General features: G+C 38.7%; 1 protein-coding gene across 1 annotated transcript; it reads left to right on the top strand.

Moving 5' to 3' along the window:
* The first annotated feature begins 7,015 nt into the window (after positions 1–7,015).
* Positions 7,016–12,336, top strand: OR11L1 (olfactory receptor family 11 subfamily L member 1). The gene is given in 2 exon segments (XM_082457778.1): positions 7,016–9,645; positions 9,649–12,336. Coding segments are annotated over 2 exon segments (1,011 nt in total). The 5' UTR covers positions 7,016–9,444; the 3' UTR covers positions 10,459–12,336.
* The last annotated feature ends 435 nt before the right edge of the window (positions 12,337–12,771 follow it).

The following is a 12,771-nucleotide window of genomic DNA, read 5'->3' as shown; positions in this document are numbered from 1 at the left end:
AAAGCATATCTTGGAGGTGGCAAAGCTGTAGGTTAAGGCATTGGTTATAAGAAATAATTCAAGCATATGTGGCACCTGTGAGGTGGCAAAGGCTGAGAAAGATACAGAAGAAGAGAGATGATTTGACAGAAAGGATGTGATCCCTACTTGGGATGAATATGGTGAGGTCATTAGGTCAGCCAGAAAGTAGACAAATGTGGAAAGTGTCTGTCATCTGCACAAAATGTAATTTTCATTTTGTTGAGTTTGAAGCAATAATGGGCCATGGCATGCCTGTAGCAAATCCTTCAGTCCTTCCATATGTGTTCCTCAGCACAAACTGCAAGTCTCGGACACAAGGGTAAGCAAAAGACAAATGACCCAGCTCTCAAGGGAACCTCAAGATGCATCAGGAGGACTCATTCAAGTATAAACTAATACCTGGGGGAAAGGACACTCACCAGGGCTGCAAGAATATAACCGGGCTTTGAACTAGCCTGTGGGGGTGGAGTTTGGCCCTTGGGAGTCTCTGAGTTAATAATTGAAGGGTGACTACGGGCTGAGCATAGGAAGCATATCAAGCAGAACAGTCGGAGGGCACAGGGTACACAAGATGAACTGCTGCTGGAGGGAGCAGGATGCGCCCCAGGACACGAGGCAACCAGGCAGGCTGGTATGTGTGCAAGGTGAGGATGAGTGGCAGTAGATAAGGTCCCAGTGAGAGACAGGGACAGATGACTCAGGTCCTTGCAGCTCCTGTGTGGTTTGTGGGTCCTTATTCTAAGGCCCAGGGCTTGGCCTGGAGCTTTGGTGGAGGGCAGGGTCTAAACGGTTTTGAAGCTGTCTACTTAAAGATTAGGTGGATAATTAAAACAGAGAGATTCTTTGAGAACAAGAAGAGGCAGTTAGTTATGAGCAGAACATCAAAGATGTGAATTTAGAAAAGAAAGGAAAAGGGCAAAAGTCTCAACAGTAGAAAAGCAGACCCTGGTCCCAGGCTGAAGACTGTGCCACTTGCTAGATAAGGGGCTTTAGACAAGTTTCTGTACCAAACTTCCTTTAAAATATGAGGACATTGTTAGTGCCACTCCTACAGGGCTGTTCAGAGGATTGAATAAGCTAATAGATGTCACACATTTGATACAGGTTCTGGCATGTAGTAAGTATTTCTATTTAATTAAAGAAAAAGAGAAGAAATAGCAAAATAAATGGATAATTAGAATGTAAGCAGGAGACTTTTTTTTTCTATTTTCGTCAATATTATATCCCTAGTAACTTGAAGAGTAACTGACACATAAGACACCCAATGAATACTGGTTGAATAAATGAGTGTGGGAATGAATGAACAGAATCAGTACAGTTTATCCTAGAAGCTAATAGAGGATAAAATTTCAGTGACTATATTATGTCAAATGTGAGATCCATATTTTTCTACATTTTACATATATGATTTTGACTTATATTGCTGTGACTCTCGAAGATGCTAGAACACATTTCTGTGTTATTTGGAGACATAATAAAGCAACATATTGCTCAAATGTATGGAGCAATTAATAGCTCAGCTCACTTGAATGCAGATTTCCTAGTGCCTAAAAGGCTAAGGGAAGGTCACTGACCTTGGATGTGGGGGTCAAAGTGGTTTTCAGGAGGGTGAGATGGAGTGGGTGAGCTGACATCAGATGGCACTTCTTCCCTGACTGGTTCTAGGGTCACTGAATTTAAGCTCGGTTTTGCTTCTAGCATTGGGAGGCTAGGAATGACCTCTGTACCATTGTTCTTAAAAAAACAAATTTTCCTTACAGCCCATTTGTGCAGGTAAGTAGTGGACTGGATTATAAGTAGATGTCACTGTATTTACAAATGCTATGTGAAATGCCTTCCTGAGCACTTTCTTGTTTAATAGGATTGGTTTAAATTAAATTTGTGTTTTCTCATGATCATTCTTCTGCGGTGAGTAAAACACATCTTTGTGCTGATATGATCACATTTTGGTGCACCCACTCCTGGATCCTTACCCTGACTCCTTTCTCTGATTCATTGGCAGATTGCATAGTTCTAAATCTTTTAGTTAATATCCTCACCCCTTGCCATCATCCTTCTCTAATACTCCACTTCATGTGTGTTCTGCCTTCTCTGACAATACAGGATTCTCCTCCTCTGACCATTCCTCCCTGCTCACCTTTCCTAACTACTTTGACATGGTGGCTTTGGGCTCCTGAACCATCTCTCCAGGACATCCTTATTTTCTTTCCTAGCCTGAGTCTTTTTCAACAAGGTTCTCAGATCTCTTGACCACACCTTTGCCTCAGCTTTGGGAATTTATAATCTCCTAGCCCCAAGCTCAGCCCACTCTGTAATGAAAACAACAAAAAAACAGCCAGCACAAACCTCGAAAGCAACTGACACAGCACTTTCCTTCCTGCTTGTGGTTTTTAAAAGGATCTCTATTGGTTGTTGTTTTTTTTCTCAGTTTTTCCTCTTTTTTATTGTTTTTTAATTGAAGTATGGTTGATTTTCAGTGCTGTGTTAGTTTCTGGTGTACAGCAAAGTGATTCAGTTATACATACATATGTGTGTCTATATATGTATATGTATATACATATGTATTCTTTTTAATATTATTTCCATTATGGTTTATTATGGGATATTGAATATAGTTCCCTGTGCTGTACAGTAAGACATTGTTTATCTATTTTATATATAGTAGTTTGTATCTGCCAACCCCAAACTCCTAATTTTTTCCATCTTTCCCCTTGGATAACCGTAAGTTTATCTATGTCTGTGAGTCTCTCTCTGTTTTGTAAATAAGTTCATTTGTATCATGTTTTAGATTCTACGTATAAGTGATATCATATGGTATGTGTTTTTCTCTGTCTGACTTACTTAGCCTGATAATTTCTAGGTCCATCCATGTTGCTGTAAATGGCATTATTTCATTCTTTTTTTATGGCTGAGTAGTATTCCATTATCTGTTGGTTTTCATTTCAGCAGTTGTATCCTGCATTTTTATTGTTCCTTTTCCCCTGAGGCTATATTGATAATTCACTGAGCTTAAGGTTGTCTAATGTCCTCTGTAGACACAGTTTCAGCTTTCACTGGCTATGTAAGGGGTGCCCACATCCAGTGTACCTCTGTGCTTCTATGGAGGGGATTCAGAGAAAGTTGGGGGCACAGAAGGCTCCTTGTGACTGTGAGCGATCACTGAAGGTCTCTACGACACTGATCAGTGCAGTAGGAAAAATGCTGGCCCTTGGCCTGTTTCCCACGCATATGAGCTCCAATCAGCACATGTACATGTTAATAAAAGTAGATTTATTCAGTAATGTTATATTCAAAATGAATTTACGTTAAGAATTTTTTAAGTGATTTGATGGGTTCAAGGACAAGAATGTTGTCTTATTCAAATTTTTACTCCAAAGTACCTTCACTCTGGGCCTGCGTAGAGTAAGGGGCCACTATAGCTTCTGGAATAAATTAATACATGCAAGGTCCTCTGTGAGATTTGTAACACTCTCTGAAGGAGCTGTTGTAAACCACATCCATATATTAAACGTGAGAAATTCGAGATGTGAGCAAATGCAGGGTTGTAGAAATGGGCCCTGTCTTACCTCTAGTTCTAGGTCTTGCGTTCAGTGATGCTTCTGGTGTGCTCTGCAGGCCCTATCAGGGCTCTCATATTCTTTCTGCAAACATATAGGAATTACAAGATCTGGATTTGGGATCAGATATAAAAACCCCACCCCAAAGAGTGCACTATCATGCAGTCCATAAATGGTATTTAATTATTCTTCCAAAATTCAACAGCACGAGAAAAGACCTATGATGCAAATTAGCTGTGTAAAATTATCTGCAAAAAAAGGGCAAGATACAGGCTAAAAAAATTACGTGCACATATGCCAAGATATAAGCTATAAGTAGTAATGCAGTTATACTACCTCACGTGTGGGACACACACAAAAAAGTTTGGAAGGTAAGATATGAGACGTTTAATTCTGGGAGACAGTACAACAGACATTTTAAAAGATATATTTTTGTCTGTATTTTCTTCTCCAAGTTTCCTAAAAATATATATATACATGAATCATATTATTTTGAAATCATATTATTTTGAATATATTTTTAATTATATTAATTAAATCAAACATCAATAAATAAGGAATTATGTCAGCCTACCTCATCAGGCTATAGTGTTTGTGTGATTCACTGGTGAATCCCAATGCATGGACGAGCCCCCAAGCACATAGTAGGTGCTAAATGCATATGTGCTGACTAAATGCATCATCATAAACTATCCAAAATAAATGCAATTTTAACTTGTTTTTTAATTTGTTCAATCGTTTAATATTTTATTTTAAATTAAAAGATACAAATTTCATTTAACTAGAAATATTAATAAATTTGGTCTTAATTAGACAGACTTACATACACTTGAATTTTTTTTTTTTTAATCCTGCTGTATTATGGATGGGTTAAGAACTTTTTCTTTTCCAATTCATCTCCTAATTCTCAAATTGCATTTTTGTGTTAGATCGACAGATTAACACTCAGAATGAGCTTGGGTACAGATTGCTTTAATTGAATGAATGAATGAATTTGCAGTCATGATTTTTAAAAATTTAGTCTCACCTGTAATTAAAGCTTTTTGGAGAAATGCCATTCAACAAAAAACAGCTGTCGTACATTCAGTCCTCAGGGTAGCCACTCACACTAATTACATGCTTGCTAGATTTAAAAAAGACACTTTTTAATTTGATTTAATTTTTAGTTAAATATCATTGGGACTGATCTTAAGTTAAATTTTAAAATCATACTTCCAAAAGGATGTAAGAATTGCATCTATCCCGAGTGTTACCGACATCTAAGCCTCAGTGGGAAGAGTTGAATCTCAGAAGAGTTGTTTACTAATTTGATTGGCAAATTACAGAAGAATGTCTGGGGAACAGGATTCTCGGAAGAGCCAAGTCCTCAAGAACACAGAGTTACTGAAAGGAGAAGTCTGCTTTACGCAGCATCCAACTCCAGCAAAAGATGGCAAATTCCTGCTCTCAAGAAAAAAGCACAGTCCGCATTTGGGTTACAAGAGAGCAAGGCAGATCCTGGATCCATGATTTAGGGCTCTTCATGCTGGGGAGACTGACAGGTAGGGGAGGTTCACGTGGAGAGGCTCAAAGTGTCTCAGAAGGAAGTCCAAATGGTGTGTGTTTTAGCGTTGATGACACAAATTTTGTTATTTTGGTTGTTGTGGGTGAGGATATTGAATTCTAAAAATTATTCCTCATTAACAAGGCAATTTTAGCCTTTGCTGATGCTCTATTTACTTGGAGACAAATTAAATTATCTTGCCTAAATTGTTTAGCATCTAAAACTGTAATTGCTAAAAAGTAACCAAAAAAGAAATCTTGAGATGCCAAAGTCCATTTAGTTGACTCTAGGAAAGACTGCATATAAGGACAATAACATTCTTGATTATATTTATTTTCACATAATTTCATATGTATATAATTTGCGTAATAAAGCTACAGCATTAGATCTGAGGTTACACTGGTTATTCTAGTACTGAAGTAAACTCAGCACAGCATTTTAGGAATCAGAATTTTTTTTTTAGCTCAATGTAATTAAGGTAATTCTACCACTTGGAAATAATTAGTAAAGAATCAGTATTTCATTAGGTGAGTTTCTTATTTCTGAAAGTATTTAAGCAAAGAATGGTGATTAGTAGAGTTTGGTTTCCTTGTGCACTTGAATGTGCATTATAGGAGAGATTTTAGATGACTAGGAAATTGGGCCAAATGCCTTGTAAACTTAGTCTCATGATACAATGCTGTTTTGCTTTCCCTGTGGGCTCCTAAACTAGGTCCTTATTGTTCTCCATGTTTAATTTTTTAAAAAAATCTATTCATTGTTTATTTTAAATTGAGTCCCATGGTAATATACATACCAAAAAATGAGAGAAAGGCAGGCAAAAAAGGATCATTTTCCAAAATGGCTTTGTGACTTTACTAAGAGAATTTGTGAGCATTGCTGTGTCTCAGGAAATCTTCCATCATATCTCTCTTTCTGAACAAATCAATCAATCAACAAAACAATCAATCAGAATCCCTCCCACAATGCAATTCAAGTGCGCAAGGAAACTGAACTTTTCTTTGCTTAAATACTTTCCGTAATGAGGAACTCACCACCTATTGAAATAATTAAATACTGATTATTTCCAAATGCTAGAATTACCTTAATTACTTTGAGCTTAAAGGATCAATCAATCTTTATTATTACTATTTTTTTTTTAATAAATTTGTTTATTTATTTGTTTTTATTTTTGGCTGTGTTGGGTCTTTGTTCTGTGCGCGGGCTTTCTCTAGTTGCAGCGAGTGGTGTGCAGGCTTCTCACTGTCATGGCTTCTCTTGTTGCAGAGCACGGGCTTTAGAGTGCAGACTCAGTAGTTGTGGCACACGGGCTTAGTTGGTCCACGGCATGTGGGAATCTTCCCGGGCCAGGGATTGAACCCGTGTCCCCTGCATTGGCAGGCAGATTCCCACCCACTGCACCACCAGGGAAGCCCAATCTTTATTATTAAATAATAGTTTTCTAGTATCCTTTAGTTGTTCATTCAATGGCTTCAAGTCAGAACTGTTGGAATATTCTGTCTTTGAACCAAGATACACACAACACATTTATCTTGAATTGATGTCATAGGCTCCCAGAATGATGGTAGAGTAGTCAGGGAAGGCATCATGGAGAAGGTATCTGAGCAGAATGGAAGAACATGATATATGAACCATTTAGAAATGTGCAGGGACAATATCCCAGGAAACTGGGTTGTGTTGAATAGAAAAGGAGGCAAGACCTGTGTAGCTTGAACAATACTAAGGAAGACAGAGTGTCTGGAGCAGAATGAGCAAGGAGGAACGTAGAGAAAGAGATTGGAGAGGCAGTGCATGGAGACAATAAGTAGGGCCTGGTAAACTGTGAAGGCTTTGGCAATGTTTCCCTTTCTGAAGCTTTAAGAAATTACATACCATACAGTTCAGTGTATATATATATATATATATACATATATATATATATACGACAAATCCTTTAATGTGTTCCTGGTAACAAATGCATAGATTTTGTTAAAATACCATTTTTACTCTATCTGAATTTTTCATTGTCAAATGAAGATAAGATTCCTAGTGATTTTACCCGAGTACAAGAGGAGAAAACAGAACATAGCAAAAATAGAGAACTAAAATAAAAACAATGAATTAGCAGAACAGTGGATTTGTGACATAAAAAGAAGCTGATTGTTTGGCCACATTGTTTTATTTACTTATCAGGAAGATTTCACAGTACATTTATATTCCCTGTGTAAGCTGGGTGTTGCAGTGGGCTTTAAGCAGAGGAATGGCATGCTCTGTTCTAAAAGTTTCACTCTGGCTGCTTTACTGAGTATTTACAGAAGAAGGGCAGATGGATGTGGAGGGGCTGCAAGGAGACTACTGAACAATCCAGGTGAGAGGAGTTGGAACTTTTTTTTTTTTCCAGGGAGGATGCAATGTTGTTGTTAAATGGTGATCAGCTTCTGGATATATTTTCAGGTGGAGCCAGGCAATTTGAGTAAGAAATCAGATACTGGGTGTGAGAGAAACAAGAATCAAATTCCAGGTTTCTGGCCTGAGCAAGTGGGAGAATGGAGGGACCCAAAGAGATGGGAGGAGACTTGCTAAGGGAAGGCTGGTGGGTGAGGCAGGAATGCAGGATAGTTTGTGTTGTTTCAGATGCTGACTAAATGTGTCAGTATGCATTTCAAATAGGGCGGTTGTTTACATGAGTCATATTCAAGCTTGATTCACACTTTAGGGTGTTGAAAGCCAAGTGATGACATTTAAAGTCAAAAGACTGCATGAAACCATGAGGGAAGTGAGGTAGATTGAGAGGTATTCAGCCCTGAGGTCATACATATGCAGGTTGGAGGATGCAGAGCTGCTAGAAGAAGAAATGGATAAAATGTGAAAAGACAAGCCTGCAGTTGAACTCAAAGAGCTGTAGTCGTGCACGTTGATTGACAAGAGTAGATCCAGGAAGAGGGAGGAATCAACTGTGCAATGCTGACAACAAATCAGGACGATTAGGAACGAGGATGGATGATTGAAAGGCAATGGTCCAGCAGAATGATTTTGGTGTAGTGGAGAGGGAAAACATAATTCAGTGGATTCAAGTGGGAATACAGGTAGCTAGGAGAGACAACACTTTCAAGAAGGGAAGGAGTAAAAATGAGCAGAAAAATGCAGGAGAAGAGAATAACAACAAGACCTTTTTTTTCGTCTGTTCTGTCATTTTAAAAGGGAGAGAACCAGCCTGTTGACATGCTGGGGGCCATTATTTATTCAGGGGCATAGGAGGGTGTAGTACCTGCAATACCTTCAACTATGTGAGAAGGTGTAACACCAGAAGCACGTGTGGAGGGATTTCGCTTAACCTGGACAAACAGATGCACAGGAACTAACGGTAGGTAGTTGGGGATATTAGTAGCCTGAGGGTCTGGATATTCCCATTGGAGGATTTCTGTTTTGTTTTTCTGGATTTGTTGTTGTTGTTTAATAGTAAAATAGGTATTTTGCTGAGGGTATAGATACACAGCAAGGAAGTGTTGGAAGTTTGAAATGAGAAGAACATTATGAAACAATCATTGAGAAGAATGGAAAGTGATTAGATGAAGGAAATGTAGAATGGTTGCTCCAAGCAATAAGGACACATTGGAATTTACTGGTTGTGAATTTTAAAATGGTACATTGTTGTCTGTCACCTCCTTTACTGTATGGAAGTTCATGTACGGCAGATGGATGTTGACTAACCAGAACTGGGTTTGACAATGAATTATATGAAAGCAAAGGAAAGATTTATTGTTGAATGTATACAGGAAGGAGTGATTACAATGGCTGAGCATGGTATTTAACTGGGCAAGAAAGTACAACGACGGAGGTACAGGTTATCTCAGCACAGGGCTTCACACACATGCACATGCAAACACATGCACGCAAAGAGCAGGTTATCCTTAAATATTGTTTGAGGGGAGAATGAATAAACTTTCCCAAGATATCTTAGGATTTATGCTGCGTCTGACTTCTTTTTCAAGGAAGCCAATTATGAGAAAACGAAGGTATTTGCTTCCTTATGTGCTTGACTTTTTTTTAAACTTTGTTGTTATTGTTGGTTTCTAAGTTTGCTTTCGATCAGAGTTCTTTTTGGCCTCTGTCTTTGGACCTGAGACCACTTGTGGAGTTCAGAGAATCCAACAAATGGAATTTGCTGAAGTTCTTTCCAAAACCTAATATCCATATTCAGCTTCTGATATCAAAATGTATTTTTTAAAAACAAGTTGAAATTATACATTTGCTCCTCTAAAATGCAGTACACAAAGATCTGAACTAATTTAAAAAAATTAGTCTCTGAAGTTCCAAACATCATTAGTTATATTTTTATGCCTTATGTACAGTGATTTTCCAGAATGTTTTTCTCCTCTACAGGCAATGGAGTCCCAAAATGTGTCCATTGTTACTGAGTTCCAGCTGCTAGGATTCCAGAATGTTCTTGAGTGGTGGACGTTGCTCTTTGCCATTTTCTTGTCCATCTACTTCCTCACAGTCACAGGGAATATTGTCATTATTACAGTGGTGAGCCAGGACCCGTGACTGCACTCACCTAGGTACACATTCCTCAAACACCTCTCCTTTCTGGAGATCTGGTATACATCCACAATTGTGCCCCTTCTCCTAGCCAACCTGCTCTCCCAGGGCCAAGCCATCTCCTTCCCTGACTGTATAGCACAGCTCTACTTCTTTGTGTTCTTCGGGGCTACCAAGTGCTTTCTTCCGGCCATGATGGCCTATGACTGGTATCTGGCCATCTGTAGCCCACTGCGCTACTCTTCCCTGATGAGTCCTGAGATCTGCACCAAGTTGGTGGCAATCTCCTGGTTGACAGGGATCAGCACAGGATTCCTGCCCTCCTTGATGATTTCCAAGTTGGATTTTTGTGGGCCCAACCAGATCAATCATTTCTTCTGTGACCTCCTTCCCCTCATGCAGCCCTCATGTTCCAATGTTTATATCACTGAGATGGTCATCTTTACCCTGTCAACTGCTGTGCTGCGCATTTGCTTTTTTCTTACACTTGTGTCCTATGTTTTTATTGTGTCCTCCATATTGAGAATTCCTTCAGCCTCTGGCCGAGTGAAGACCTTTGCCCCATGTGGCTCCCATTTGGCTGTTGTCACTATCTACTGTGGAACCACGGTCTCCATGTATGTTTGCCCCAATCCCCACCTGTCACCAGAAATCAACAAGATTACTTCTGTGTTCTATCCTGTGGTCACCCCACTGCTGAACCCTGTTATCTACAGCTTGAGAATCAAAGACTTCAAAGACGCTGTTAGAAAAGTTGTGAGAAGGACTTGTGGCATCTATGGAGTAAGATTGAAGGCAGGTTTCTTTATTGCATAAAGAAAATCAACACACAGAATACAGAGTGGATTAAGTTCAGGGATAAGTGAGGGGCAGGTTCAGAGCCTTCAAACCTGAATGCCATCACTGACATTACTTTAAATTCCACAAGCCATAATAAAACAGCTTCTTTATGGACCCTTGCCAACAACTGCTCAGAAGATAAATTGCCTCTATCAAAACATTTTGGAGACAACTTTGTCCTGGACACTTTCATCTTCTGATGGGAATCTGACTTTATAATTCCAGGGCATGATGTTTACATACACAATATTTTCAGATTCGATGAAAGGATTACTCTTGAGTTCATAAAGCCTATGTACAGAAAATTATACATCTTTTAAGTACTGTTAGGAGACTTGTCTTGTAGACTCAATTCCTAGTGCTCTCAGTGCTTGTTAAATATCTGTGGAATGAATGAATGAAAAAAAGAAAAGATAAGTGAAATATGTGTTGACCAGAATTATCTTTTAGTTACAGGAAAAAACAAAGAAGGATTTTTGAAGTGCCAAAGATTTAGTATAGTCAATTGGAGGGTTTGTTTGGTTTTTTTTGTCATTTCTAAGAAAGAAAAGAAAGAAGGAAGGGGGAGAGGGAGAGAAGATAGGTGGAGGGGAAGTAACTGGTGTAAGGAGAAAGAGAGGGAAAAAGACAAAAGAAAGAAGGGAAGGAAGAAAGGAAGGAAGGGAGGGAGGAAGAGAGAAGGGAAGGGAAGAAGAGGGAAGAGAAGGGAAAGAAAGTAAAGGGAAAGAAAAGTCCAAAGTATTATATGTTCTTGTGAGCTCTAGGAGTCAAAGTCTCTATGTTAAAAGGCTTAAAACACTATTATATTTTAAGTCAATCAGTATTTAGAAGACCTCTACTAATCCTGCCCACTATTATATTCACTAATTCCACAAATATTTTCAGTCCCTTGATATATGCCAATCTCCTTGCGGCAGTCTGGGTTACTCAGGAAAAGGCCAGGGAAGACTTTGCCTTAAGGGAGCCTATAGTCTTGAGGGAGAGAGAAATACGTAATGAGTCATCAAAGGAATAATTGATTTCTTTATATTTGTGATGATTGCTATGAAATAAAGTGTAAGCTTATACATTAATATAGAACAATAAGGTCTAAATCATCATTTAGCATTCATTTAGCATCATTTAGCATTTAACATCAATAGCAAAGCATTCTATGTTTATGTAGCACTTTAACCTACAGTTCCAGGATGAGAAGGATAAGAATGGAAATAGTGGTCCATGCAGAGAACATGGCATAAATGGCAGAAGCAACCAGGGGAACCTGGGGATGGAGGAAATAGATGAGTCTGGAGAGCAAGGCAGGAGCTAGTCCATGTAGGTCATTCAAAGCCCTGTAGGGTTTTTGGATTTTACACTAAAAAAAAATCATTGATTATCAAAGGGTATCCATTTGGAAAGACATGATATATTTTGCATTTGCAAATCCCACTACTGTTTAGAGAAAAGACTGAAAGAAAACAAGAGATTCTGGAGCCATTGCAGTAGCCCACACAGAAGAAGAGGTTGGTTTGATTTACATTTGATAATGTAATCTATCATAGAAATGCCTCACAATGATGAGTTCAGGAGTGGAAAATCTGGGATCATTTATTCCTGTGAAGTGGCACCAGTCTGTAGTCTCTTCACAAACTTGTGATATGCTCCACATCTACCCCTGAGCTTCAGGGGTAAGTGCAATTTGACTCTTCAGCTCATATAATTTCATCTCACCACCTGTCCTTGGTTCTTCTTACCTTCCTTCTCGCAGTGCTCAAGTTCACACTTCCTCCTGGGACTTGACTTGTGAGGACTGTTGTTAGTCCTCATCAGATCCATCTGGTTCAAATATTGGGTAGAAGGAAAGCAATGTACCAGAATCTGAGATAGGACAGGAAATGGGTGATATAGGCAGCAAAGTATCATTGATCTGGACCTTTGGACAGCGTATCCAAAAACAATCAAATATCTTTTCTTGCAAATCTTTGTCTCTGATTATATTGATTGTGCCTTACATTTAATAAGACTTAAGTTATCTTACCAAAAGATCCTTTCTAATTTTAAACATGATGGGTGCCTGGCTCTGCATATGGGGAAAAAAAGATTACTGATCCACATGTGAGGATGCCAAATGGACATTTGGATGTATGGATCTGGAGCTCAGAGGAGTAATCTGACTGAGAGATAAAAATTAGGAATTTTTTAAAACATATAGATCACATTCAAAAATATGGAAATGGATAAGATTTCCAAGAGAAAGAGTGTAAACCAAAAAAAAAAAAAAAGTGAAAGAGCATGGAGGATTTTCAAAAT

This window comes from Balaenoptera physalus (assembly GCF_965194825.1).
Source record: "Balaenoptera physalus genome assembly, chromosome: 3".
Classification (NCBI taxonomy): Eukaryota; Metazoa; Chordata; class Mammalia; order Artiodactyla; family Balaenopteridae; genus Balaenoptera; species Balaenoptera physalus.
Note: the sequence above shows the minus strand (reverse complement) of the source record. Positions and strands in the feature narration are given on the sequence as shown.